Genomic DNA, 12575 nt, shown 5'->3' with positions numbered 1-12575 from the left:
TAATAACGCTATAGAAATGCACAGGATTATTGTTAAGTGTTTAGGACAAAACGCTGTTTTATGCATGAGCACAAACTTGAAAAATAAGATCCGCTTTTGAAACAATGGTTGGTCGGTAAGAATGCTATATTTGCGAGTTAAAGCTATATGAGAATGTTGATGTGATTCTCCAGTTATTTTTGCTGGTGGGGCTTGTTCATGTCCTCTAGCAAGCACAGTGAAATACAAAATACTGAAATATTGAGAGGTTTTCAGAGTTCAGAACCTTTTCATTGCCTTTCTGTTTGCGTTGGATTGTTTATATGGATGGCTCCTGTCTTTCCTTCTGAGTGCAAGAAATGTGAAGATAAAGATTCCACATACTGTAGTGCCCTGCAGTGGACTGGCATTCCATCAAGGGTATATCCTGTCTTGCTCATGTTGCATGCTGGGATAGGCTCTGGCTGCTCCACGACCCTGTATTGAAAAAAAGCAGTTAACCTTAGGAAACATATTTCAGACGTATTTTCTTTTTAGCCAGTCCGTTGAAGTCACTGTGTATTAAATCTGAATTTCTGAATCACACTTGAAACAGCACTTGGGTTATGACTGTGAGCCCTTTTTTTCCAGAGTTTGCTCTCTCCCTGCTCCAAGTGTTTTAGAGAGTCTTGCAGCACCACAAGAAATCCCTGTCATGGACTTGTAATTGGCTTTTACATAATATTATTAGTATAGGTCTCACCCTGTGCTCTGAATAAGCTTTTAGTAAAACCTCTCAGTAGTCCCTATTTCTGCTTCCACTCTTACTGTTTCTAACAAGAACAGTTACAAATTGCTTTACAAAAAAAAGAGGAGGCCATTCGACCCATCTGGCCCATTTGGTAGTAGTTAATGGAATTGGGAGTCCAGGATCTCATCCAGTCATTTCGTGAAAGGAGCCAGGCTGTATACTTCAGCAGTTTGTCTGTATAGTTTGTTCAGTACTCCCAGAACCTCTTGAGTAAAAAAGTGCCTCCTCTTCTTGGGTTTGAATGTACGTCCACATAGTTTGCGTACATTGCGTACCTGCAATCTCTGGTTCATGTTTCACTGCCAATTCGGAAGCAATACGCTGGGGTTGACTTTGGCAATGCCTTTCAGGGTTTGGATGGCTGTATCCGTTCCCCTCGTACTCTTCTCTGTTATAGACTAAAATGATTCAGTTCCTTCAGTCATCAATGTTGGACATTTAGTTATTAACTGGTTAGCTGGTGTGATTTGTGCTCTATGGCCTTTGTACTTCCACATTGATGTACCAGCCCAGTTCCAGTATTCTAGTGTGTTCCACTGATGGTTCAGCAAAACCTCCTTTTACCAAGTTCGTTGTCGTTTCGAAGTCGGCAGGCTTGAGAGTTTACTCTGGAAAATCCAATTGGAGCTTAAGTTGTGAAGTAAAGTATCTACAACCTCGGAAGTCTAAGACTAGGTAAAATCAGTTTATCTTCTCTACAGGTTCATGGAGAAGCGCAGTCCAAAGAGCTTTTCGGTCTTAACGTCTTTGATGTCCTCAGATTCCAGTGTCGCTGGAAATTCCTTTCCGGCTTCTCCAAATGTGGCTGCTTGGCAGCAACAAACTGCCTGAGCAGGACACCCTCATCTGGTGGAGAAGCAAGGAAGACAGACCTGAAGCCTGCTGGCTGTCGATGGGCAGATGGCTACTTGAGCTCCAGCAACATGGGGATATGCTGATAAAGTAGTGTCAAGCCTGTGCTCCACTGTCTGCTGGACTCTTTCGAAGGTGAGATTCACCTCCTGTCTTGCTTCACTTTGCTCTCACTGAGCACACAATCTAACAAAGTAGATGTTGCCTCAAAGCACTGTGACCCTGGCAGAAGAAATGGTTCTAAGTCCTTTCTCAGCTTTCAATTTATTTATTTTTTGTTTTAAAAGTGTACGGAGCCCATCTTCATTACTTAAAAGCCCATTCTAACGCAGTCCCTGCCGATGTTCTAGTTACTTCTCATCCCCGTTATGAAAACCCCACTGGCTGTCACTCTTCTAAGGCATTACTTTCAGGTCTCGTGAAACAATTAAAATACTACGTTTTCATTGTTCTGTAATTGAAAAAATAATTCAGTTTTATTGATCTCTCCAAACAGGCTAGGAAGATATCTTGCTGGGAAAACGCATTTGATTAGTTAATGTGAATCCAAGTTTCCAATACCATTTTATGGAGGGAATTTGGAATATTATGACAACTGAAGTGTCTTAACGATACCATAAAGGGTTAAAATACTGCCCTAGACTTCACCAAGTTATTTAAATAGTAAATTGTGAAAGATCTGGTTTGGTTTCAATTACTATAGTGATTTTTTTATAAACAATAGTGTAAACGGTTGAGAAGAAGAACCGCCTCCATTAATTAGAAACAAATGAGTGCTAAAGAAAGTATTGTAGCAACAATTTGGGGCATAATGTTTCTAAAGTGTAAATTGTTTGAACTTTTAGGCCTGAAAAGCACCAGTTATCTGATTGAAGAGGTTGTAAAGCAGCTAAAAAAATGCTGGTGTCATTCAATTATCTTTAATAAACTGTCTACCACCAAGTTTGTATCCAGATTCAACCTAAAATACAGTGCTGGTTATTCCATTGTGTAATTTAATCAACCACAGAATTCTTCATATTCATGCATTTCTGATTCCCGTAGAAAGTGAATGAGCTGTGCTGCTTTTCACACGGTATCGCTGTCAGTTTATATCCAAATCAGAGTCAACTTTATTGCCAAACCAGCCCTTTGAGATGTTAGGAATTTTTTGTGGTGTGCTTGACCAAAGCAAAGATACAAGAAAAGAATGAAAAATCGTTAACTTATCCAGCATACTACCGAGTGCTACATTACAGTGAAGACAGAATACACACATTTACCAATAAATACAATATTAAATACTTTTATAATTGTGTTGACTCTTCCAGAACCGCTCTGTTCTCTGATCTGATTTGATCTTTGCCTTCTTCCAGAGGGAAGGAGCTGAAAGAGGGTAAAGGGTGGGTGAGATTGGTCGCTCATACTGTCATTTTCAGAGGTCTTAGATTTAAACGTGTTGCGTATATAGAAGTAGCCGATGATAAGTGACTGCCATCACTGCTCATTCACGAAGCACTGTGCTCCATTCTATCCAGCTGTTTTCCTTCCTAAGTGACTACGTTCCCCTTACCAGACTGTCACAAAAAACATTAACGCACTCTCAGTTGTCCTGTGAAAATAGACCATGGCTTCCCGAGACACAACCAACTTTCTGAGCTGCCTGACAAAATAGTCTCTTATGGGCTTTCTTCACTAAGTGGTGTGCACTAGCCTCCCATTTCAAGATGGGGGAGGTTGTTGTGCCAAGAAGCATAAAGATATCTATCTTCTCCACCATATGACTGTCTAACACAAGAAGTTGTACTTCATTCCTGTCACGGCTGAAATCATAGATTACCTTTTTTGGTTTTACCAACATTGGGCCAGAGATTGTTTAGACTGCACCAGCTCACTAAAGCAAAAATAAGGAATATTTATTGAGAGAAAATAAAATTAGACTGCAGGCTGCTGATTTCTTTGTCTCAGAAGGAGAGTTAACTGCTTACAGTACTTGGTAAATGTAACAGCCTTAAATGTACTTTGATTGGCTTACAGGCATAAATCTTCTCTTGACCAAAGGTGTTTGGATTTAAAAGTGCTAGCAGGCAAATTGCTTTGTGTAGCAGAACTAATGTCAAAGGGCACTTATGGTATTAATCATGTACATAACATTGTTTAAGGTTTAAATTTTTGCTTTCTATTTTTTAAAGGCAGCAATGGTAACCACTGCACCACCTGTGAGCATTCATTAATGGAATAATAATAATTGCCAAATGATCTTGAAACATGATTTCTTCCTTAAAGTGATTTAAATTGTAGCGAGTATACTGTAAATCCATAAATTCTAGCCTTAAATGGAAATTAAATCAAGACCACTTTTGTTTGAGAGAAAAGAAATGTATTTTGAAATGGTACATGACAAAACCATGTGCTGTACTACACAAATTCTGAAATTCCATCTATGCATATTTGCTCTTGGGTCAAGTGCACAGGAAACCATTGCTTGATGTCATAGAGTCAGGATAAGTAACACCTGGAAGCTCCTGCTCTAGCAGGGCGAAGGTAAAGGAGGTGGAAAGTGAAAAAAGAGACCAGCTGGGAGTAGGCTGTTTTCTGTACTTGATTAATGTACAGTAGGTGTCCTTTTAAAATATTAGATTTCCAGACACCACTATGTTAGGGAGAAAATGCCGTCTCTTTTTATTTGCAAAGAAACTTTTTAATGCATACATGTAGCATGATATATTAAATAAATCCACTATAAATGTTTTTGCTGAAAAAATGTTACTTCTGTGAAATTGGATATTCAACCTTTCATTACTGACTAACCCCAGCAGAGGGCGATCTGTAATCACTTAAAGCACCCGACTGAGGTCGAGTTGATTCTTATCCTAGTGTTTTATGCACTGATACCGTGGATCAGTACAACACCCACAATACTTATCTAAAGGGATAAAACAAACATAGCAGATGGTGTTAGTTGACCTTTTTCTGCTTCTTTGTCAGGAAAATTCAACATTTTAACCTTGAGCTTCACTGGAGGGAAGAAACTGATTTGAAATAGGCTTTCATACAATAGCTTCAGGAAATCTAACTTCATGGTAGCTGTGTTCTGTCTTTGGAAAGTAAAGTATTTGTCGCCACCAATCAGTAGGGAGAAAAAGTATATGTTTACTCTGATCAGGTTGGCAGAGGATAATTAACAATTCTTTTTTAAGATTAACATCTGTGTGCATTTAGCAGTCTAAATGAGCTATAAACCAAAATAGAATAACTAATGTAGGAACTTAAAGTTTGCACTAAACCCTAAACATTCAGGACACATTTATTACTGTATCACTTCAGTCATGTATTTCACTAGCACATTTTTTCCCAATAAGGTAGAGAAATAATGCGGAGGTACGTTTATTGTCTTCCCCAAAAGACAGAAATGGATTTAAACATCTTTTTGCACGTTCTGAATAACAATTTAAGCCCATTAAAATCAACTGATTTCAAATAAGGTTGCTAAATAATGCAGTATTTGCGAAGGTGTAATTTTTGGGTTCTTCTCTGGGAGTCTGCTCTTCAGTAACAGGCGATGAATGATTGCTGACGGGCACTCCTGTCCCATCACAGATATTGCTGCTTTTAATGGAGCTTAACACTCTCTTCAGTGTACTTCCCTGGATACCTAAACATGATTCTGTTACTGATGCATTTTATTGCATTTCTTGTGCAAGTTATCTAAGAGCTGACGTGTTGCACCGACCTGCATCACCGTCTCTGGGCTTCTTGGAGGTTGCAAGACATCAGATTTAATCAACAATTTCTTATTAAGTATAGCACCTCTGGAAATCTGCTATCTCTAATCAGTTCTAAAGTCTCTCATTATACACGGTGTGAGAGATTTTATCCCCTTCTCTAATTCACAAATGAATGCCTGCACTCCAAACTGCCCCTGTGTACTGTCCAACGCCTTTATGTTTATTTCACGAACAGTGGTTCTGTTTTTAATATTTAATGTACATCTCATTAGTGAATGATTGATAATGCCATGGCATTGAACAGCCCTATGGGGCTCAACAGTCAGGAGGTCTACCAGCGACAGGACAACAGGGAAGAAACAGAAACGACTCGTCAATTATTACCGCTCTACAGTGGCTCTACTGTGAAATATTTACTTAATTGGATGAGTATTCTAGGTTAAAAAAACATTGAATCCTTTTAACATTTTGCCCCGAGGTGCAGTAAAGCAGCAGGCCCTAGTGTTAAAAAACACTACCGATTAATTATAGAAAACATCAAACCTTCAAACCTGTTCCATTGCACTTCCTTTGTAGTCCAGTAATCCGTCACTCCAATACAGAGTCACGGAGGAGCCAGAGCCCATCCTGGAAAGCTACTTCCATAATGTATTCAGAAGTTCAATGTGTATTGTGTTCTTCTTGCTTTATTTTTTTCTGTTGTTTGTGTTGAAAAACTGTGGACTAGAGTAATTACTACCAATTAATTTAATTACTGCCAATTAATTACTACCACTTAGGAGTTCAGAAAAAAGGAATGACAACTATAGTTCTAACAGATTTCTGAGTGCCAAAGGCAGAGTATTCCTGTCAAATTCCAATATTATTCCAAAATACCTCTATAATATTAAAATCCTAGATAATCTGTGACTATCAAGAAACCCGGCTCTTAAACACTTAAGGGTTTTGATCCACACAAGTGATTATTAAGTAATGCTACATTAACATATTAGATGAAATACTGTATAGTTGTCTTGCCAAATTTGTTTAATTAAAACAATGTAATTTTCACTTCTGTAACGCTTAAAACATATGCTGCAAGTGGCTTACTGTATATTTAACAGTTTACACAGAAGGACAAATATTTTTGTTGAAGTAAAGGTATTCATTCCTTTTTAGCATTTGGCTCCTATTTTGTTATATTTGGAATTGAGTGTGTGTATGTGACTCCTCTGAATTGCCTAACTTTGAGCCGCTTGTCTTTTGTCACTGTATATGTGGCCCCAGACAGGGGGTTTGTTGCCAATTGGAGAAGAGGAGGCTCCATCACCATGACCACACTGCAGGTTTGAACGTTCCCAGTAAGTCACTTACTAGAGAGCCCCAGTCCTACATATGACCATCAATTAAGGCTACAGGATGTGGATGTGACCCAAGAATATCTAAGCATATCTTCCAGATTTCTCTCTATCGTTCTGCAAAAGGCTAGAATCTTTAAGGTACACAGTTAATCAGAAAGTAGCCAGGCATTGTATGGGTATTTGAAGTCAAGACTGATCTTGAGAGAATTGAAGGTAACACTATTCCAGTTTGCAGCAGGATGATTTTGGAGATAATAAGGATAGTTAGCAAGACCTGTATTGTTAAATCAATTGTGAAACGTTTGTCTGATGTTAAAGGACGCAAGAAAAAGTTTCTTTTGTAACTTGCAGCTCCACTCCACGTACGGATATTTATTAAATCTGTTGCCCTTTTTTAAAATTAGATATTTAATCTTTTTAACTTCATGTGCATTATGATAAGGAACCCCTTGGCCAGCTTTAAAATGGCTGACAGGTATATAAAGATAACAGCACTAAACAGTTCAAGAACAGCACTGAAGCGTGCCTCTGTTAAATTGAAAGTCTGCTTAAATGAATTAAAGAAATTGCTATAAGCTCATTGCAATGTGTTCTAGCAACAGGCAACAGACTAGTCTTGCAGGGAATTCAAAATAAGGTGGCAGAGAAATAGGCAGCTAATCAAAATGCATCAGTTTTTCATGTACTGTATGCATTTGGAACTGAAAACATAAACTGGTCTAATATTTGAAAGTCATGCAAAAAGATCTTCGGAGTGCAAAAAGTCATACTGCTAGCGCGTATGTGCTGTTTTTTATTAAGAGCAATACAACACTGCTAAGACGTATTCATGGTTATTGACAAATCCTATAATCAATTTCTTATGGCACAGTGATAAGAAATTGATTATAGGATTTGTCAGTAACCATGAATATTCATGTATCCCATCATACTCCAGGTTGCCATGACCCCTACCAGGTGTAAGTACTTTCTGATAACAGATGGATGGATATCCCATCAGATTTGTAAATTTCTACCAGTGATTTGGGTTGTGAAGTGTTGGAGGAGGCAAGCAAATTTTCATTGTCATCTGTTTCCAAAGAAAGTTATGATTACATCTGAGCTTTCATTCAACAATACCGACACCAAGCCTTGGTTAATAAAGCAAAAAGTCTTTAAACGAAGCACAGATGTAGCCCTTTTAAACCTGATTGTTATTACCGAGTGCTATTCAGCATTTGTTCTCTTGTGGTCTAACAGGTTTTGAAACACTGTTATTTATGGAGGCAGGTGTTTCTACTCAAAACGTAAAACATTACTCTGTCACATTTACCTCCTACCCCATGACCTGCTGGTCTGTCTGCTTCAGTCTCTGAGATCTCCTTTTCCTTAGTGACAGTCAACTACGCTGTCCACTCGGTGCTGTTGAGGACTGGCCTCTCGCATGAAGTGATAAATTAGTTTTCTTCCATTGGGATTCATTGTTCTTTTTTTAAATGTAGAAGTAGTATCAGAGCGATACTCAGGTTGGAAACTTGCTTGCAACAGTTATATCCACCCTTCCCAGTATCTGAGTTGGAAAAAGCACAGTCACTACGTTTCATGACTCTGCAGAGCCCTTGACAACTCAGTGAGAAAATTATTACAATTAAGCAGATCAACACAACCCGTTTTTCATTTTTACTTAAGGTTCAGCACCACCCATTAATTGATTGGATCAGTTTGCTTACCACCTTTTCAGCACCACCCATTAATTGATTGGATCAGTTTGCTTACCACCTTTTACATTAAGCACAGTTAATGTGCTCGCTTTTGGTCTGTGTAGTTGATCCAGTAAAAATGGATGGATATTGGAGCAGATGATAATACAGTATGATGTGCATACACACAAGATTAAATAAACATAATTAATAATAAGCACTTTAGACACTAAATTGCTGCTCTTCAGTTGGCTTTAATTAGGAAACATTCTTAATTCGTGGTTATCCAGTTCTTTCATAAAGCAAAATGATAAAACCGAATATTAACGAGAACGAACTCCGAAACTGCCGTGCTCACATACAGACGTTCAAGCTGTTGTTTTTTTTTCTTTCTCCTGTCGTGTTAGCAAGCACATCGGTTCCTTTCTGAAAACTAGGGCACCAGTTAGAAGTCTGTCCGAAGCTGCAATGAACTCGAATCCTGGAAGGAATAAAGTCGTTAAGGTAAGTGAGGACTTGCACGCAAACCGGTAGAGATACCGACGTGAAAAACGTCCAGGAAAGAGCTGATGTGAGTCCTGCATCTTTTAAAACACGTGTTTTTCGCAGACCACCGTAATCAACATAGCATCTGTTGAGCAATTTAAATATATACGGAATTATTTATTTTGCATCTGTAAACTGAAGGCTTTACGTTTTTGTAGGCCCAGAATTATGGTGTTTTATCGTGTGCGGTGCAGAAAGATTACCCTAAGCTTTATAAAGCCGTAGATCCACTTATGTAAACAATAGGGATAACCATTGGAAATACGAAAATATAAAAACATTATTATGAAAAGCGTGAGTTGCCGTTCCTAAACATTATACATTTAAAAAGACTACAGATAAGATTAAATAATTCAATATATTACATCGTTTAATCAATAATACTGTACTTGTGCCTTCACATCCTTTGGACAAACATACACGATATGTTAATGACTTATTTTTAATTTTTTTCAATTGCAGGTAGGGACGGGAAAAGACTTTATAACTAATATGGCAATACAGATCAATTTTAACTGGATTATATAGAATGTTTTTACGGGAATTAAAAGGCAATGAGCAAGGCTGGTGTCAAAACTCGTATCTCAGAAACGTTTTGCTCTTTATCCGAATACAGCAGCGTCTCCTTTAAACGAGCTGACACTATTTGCACAGGTGACAACGTTGACACTGCTTGAGAAACAATTTGTTGGCGAGATGCCGCTTTAAAAATTGTCAACGGTGCTGAGCGAGAGATGTCTACTGTTGCGGTTCCAGCGGCGCTCGGAAATGCGTTCAACTCATTGTATCATTTCAGACATATGAATATCTCAGTCATCGCGATATTGGGAGTTGCCGACTTCTGTTGCTTCAAGGTTTTGAAGTTTGAAGTTAGGAGTGTTAGTTTTTTCAGCACACGTAGGTCCTAGTTGGGACCAGAATACTATTTCTACAGCACCAGGCAGACGGCGGTGATGGACAGACTGCTGCTCACCAACATCTGATCGCCAGTCTAGAGCCGTATTTACTCAGAACTCTGTGCTAGTTCTACATAAGAAGCTTATCTAATCCCAGATGTAGCTTTCAGCCTTTCAGCAAAGTCCAAATGTGAGTGGACTGCCGAGATCGAAATCAGAAAGCACGCTCGGGAAAGGAGGGCTGCAAAGAAGCGTTTTGCCAAGTTACAGTTGCAGTGGTATAGGGGTGTCATAAATCAAAAGCGATCGCGGAGTTCGCCTGCGAAAGAAGTTTCACCAGCTACTTCTTCACGGTCCTAGATATTGGCACAGGTGGAGAAAGACTTGCCTTCTTCACTAGATATAAATTGGTTTAATGCTCGTGATCACCGCGCTGCCGAGGACTGATGGCGAAGATCAGAGTGTCTTATGAGTACTCGGAGGCGGAAGATAAAAGCATCAGACTCGGGCTCTTTCTGATTATCTGTGGCATCGTGTCCCTCTTCATTCTGGGGTTCTGCTGGCTGAATCCCACCATTCAGAATATGCAGTGCAAGGCGGCGAACTGCACCGTGATCTCTGTGCAGCAGAACGGGGAAATGTTCGAGTGCACTTTCACGTGCGGGACGGATTGTAAAGGCACCTCGCTGTACCCCTGTCTCCAGATCTTCGTGAATAACTCAGAGTCCAACTCCACCGCTTTGCTGCATTACGACGAACAGCAACTTGTAATGAACCCAAAGGTAAGTCTAGATTGTAGACCCAGTGCCATCGAGGTGTGAACGCTACACATGCCTGCGTGCACAAGCACACACAACACTAAACCTTGTTTTTGTCACTTTGAGCTGTCTTTTATTAATATAATTCTGCCTGTTGCAATATAAAAAAAACATCAGATTGCTCATCTTTCGGACAACGATATTTCTCACGTCACAGATGGAGTGTAGAGCTTGATTACTGTTGCTAGCGGTTTACTAAGGACATACTGTTTCGGCATTATTTTGTTGTTGATGTTTTAGAACAAACAGCAGATGGCTTTGCAGCTCAATGGTGCCTATTTGCAGACAGTAGGGCGAAATAACGTGAGACCAGCTCAAGAATGAGTTGAATTCATTTTCCATTTGCACCAGTGGTATTGTAATGATATATACTGTCAATTGTTTCTCTTATGTAGTGAAGCATTTTCTTTGGGTCGAGTTCAACACACGAGAGGCATATACACTTTTTTCATTGTTTTTGCCTTGACACAGTGCTGAGAGGACTTTTTGGAACTAATGTAGACCTACTAGGTGTGTACAATGTTTGATTAATTCTGTGGCTTAAAACGTCTTGTTCTTGTAGCCACATACTCTTGAAGCAGACAGAGAATACAGCTGTGTGAATTAAGCCAGTGTTTGCTTCAAGAGTTCTATAAAGAAAATGCATTTGCCTGTTATTGTGAATGATGTCAGTATCAACTACATTTTCTCAACGGAATTGTAAAACTGGTGAGAAAAAAATCAGTCAACGCCATCAGGACTGTATAGAGAATATTCATTGAGGTCTAAAACTCCCTTCTGAAATTATTATATACATGCAATCTTGAGGGTGTGTCACACAGACTTAAAAATACTTAAATCATTTAAAATTTCAAAATATAATTGAATTATGCTGTTGTCTTTCTTGCAAAAGAATACGTTTAATTATATTAGTAGAGCAGCTGTAGGGGTGGCAGTAACTATTGCAGTCCAAATGGAAGCAAACCTTTAATGTAAATTATAAATAATAAGCGTGAAACACCACCCGTTGCTTCCTTAAGGTTATAATCATTATCAACTAAGAAAAAAGCCTCAGACTAGTAGTCTTTGACCATATCAATACTCATGTTTCTTTGCCACAAGAAATATTTTTTTTATAGCTGAAGACAAGCATTATTGTGTATGACTTATCTTTAACATGGAAGCCTTTTGAAATATTAAAAGAAGATGTTTTATAATGTAATAGAAATGAACAGGTGTCTGTCTGCTTGTGTATAAAATGAATGATAGAGTATGTACTGTATAAATGGATTAAATGATGTATTACAACACAACTCTTTGGAAGTACAGCGGTATAAAGCCTGGAAATTTAAATTGTGCTGTGAGAACGATAGATTTGGATATTACTGCAATCATAGCATATGATTGAGACTTGTGTACCACACTACACAGGAGTATTGTTTGGCACCAGTGAGAGCTGTTGTGTGGTGTTCTGTTTCATGCTTGGGGAAGAATCACAGACATTTTCCTCTGTCATGTCTGTTGGTTATTGGGGATGGGTTTAGAAATAATACATCTTTCATGACAAAATTAAAGGTGCATAGTAGGAGGCCACCATTCTTCTTTGCCACCACTTAAATATAAGAACCTTCCATACACAGCAAGTTCAGTAGATTTGTTTATGTGTAGTGTAAAAGGACATTGGGTATCCTGAAGACCCTACTAGCCTCATACCTGCCAACACACAGCTGAGAAACATGCAAGTTAGATTTTATTGTTGCTCAGTGGCAGATTAGTATAGGAGCCACTTTCTTTGATAATATGCTAGAACAATGAAATAAATAGTGGACTGTAATTTTCATAATGAAAACAAAGCTGGAATTAAATAATTTGTGGATGGGAATCCTAGATTAACAGAAGCTAGTTTCCAGAAATTGAAATGCATTCAATGTCATAAAAAGGCACTTGAGCTGATGGCCTTTGTTAAGGGTAGTTTTAATTACGGAGTTA

General features: G+C 38.6%; 1 protein-coding gene across 2 annotated transcripts in view; it reads left to right on the top strand.

Moving 5' to 3' along the window:
• The first annotated feature begins 8476 nt into the window (after nucleotides 1-8476).
• The window catches only part of LOC102698488 (calcium-activated potassium channel subunit beta-4), a 45811-nt gene continuing 41712 nt past the window's right edge, over nucleotides 8477-12575 (top strand). The window contains exons 1-2 of one of the 2 annotated variants that reach the window (XM_069192292.1): nucleotides 8477-8851; nucleotides 9356-10571. In XM_069192292.1, the coding sequence (XP_069048393.1) occupies nucleotides 10236-10571 (336 nt within the window). In that variant the 5' untranslated portion in view covers nucleotides 8477-8851; nucleotides 9356-10235. The remainder of the gene's footprint in view (nucleotides 8852-9355; nucleotides 10572-12575) is intronic. The other variant, XM_006633519.3, reaches the window with a different exon arrangement.

Source organism: Lepisosteus oculatus, chromosome 7 (assembly GCF_040954835.1).
Source record: "Lepisosteus oculatus isolate fLepOcu1 chromosome 7, fLepOcu1.hap2, whole genome shotgun sequence".
NCBI classification, from domain to species: Eukaryota; Metazoa; Chordata; class Actinopteri; order Semionotiformes; family Lepisosteidae; genus Lepisosteus; species Lepisosteus oculatus.
The sequence above is the reverse complement of the archived record's forward strand: the minus strand, read 5'-3'. Positions and strand labels throughout refer to the sequence as shown.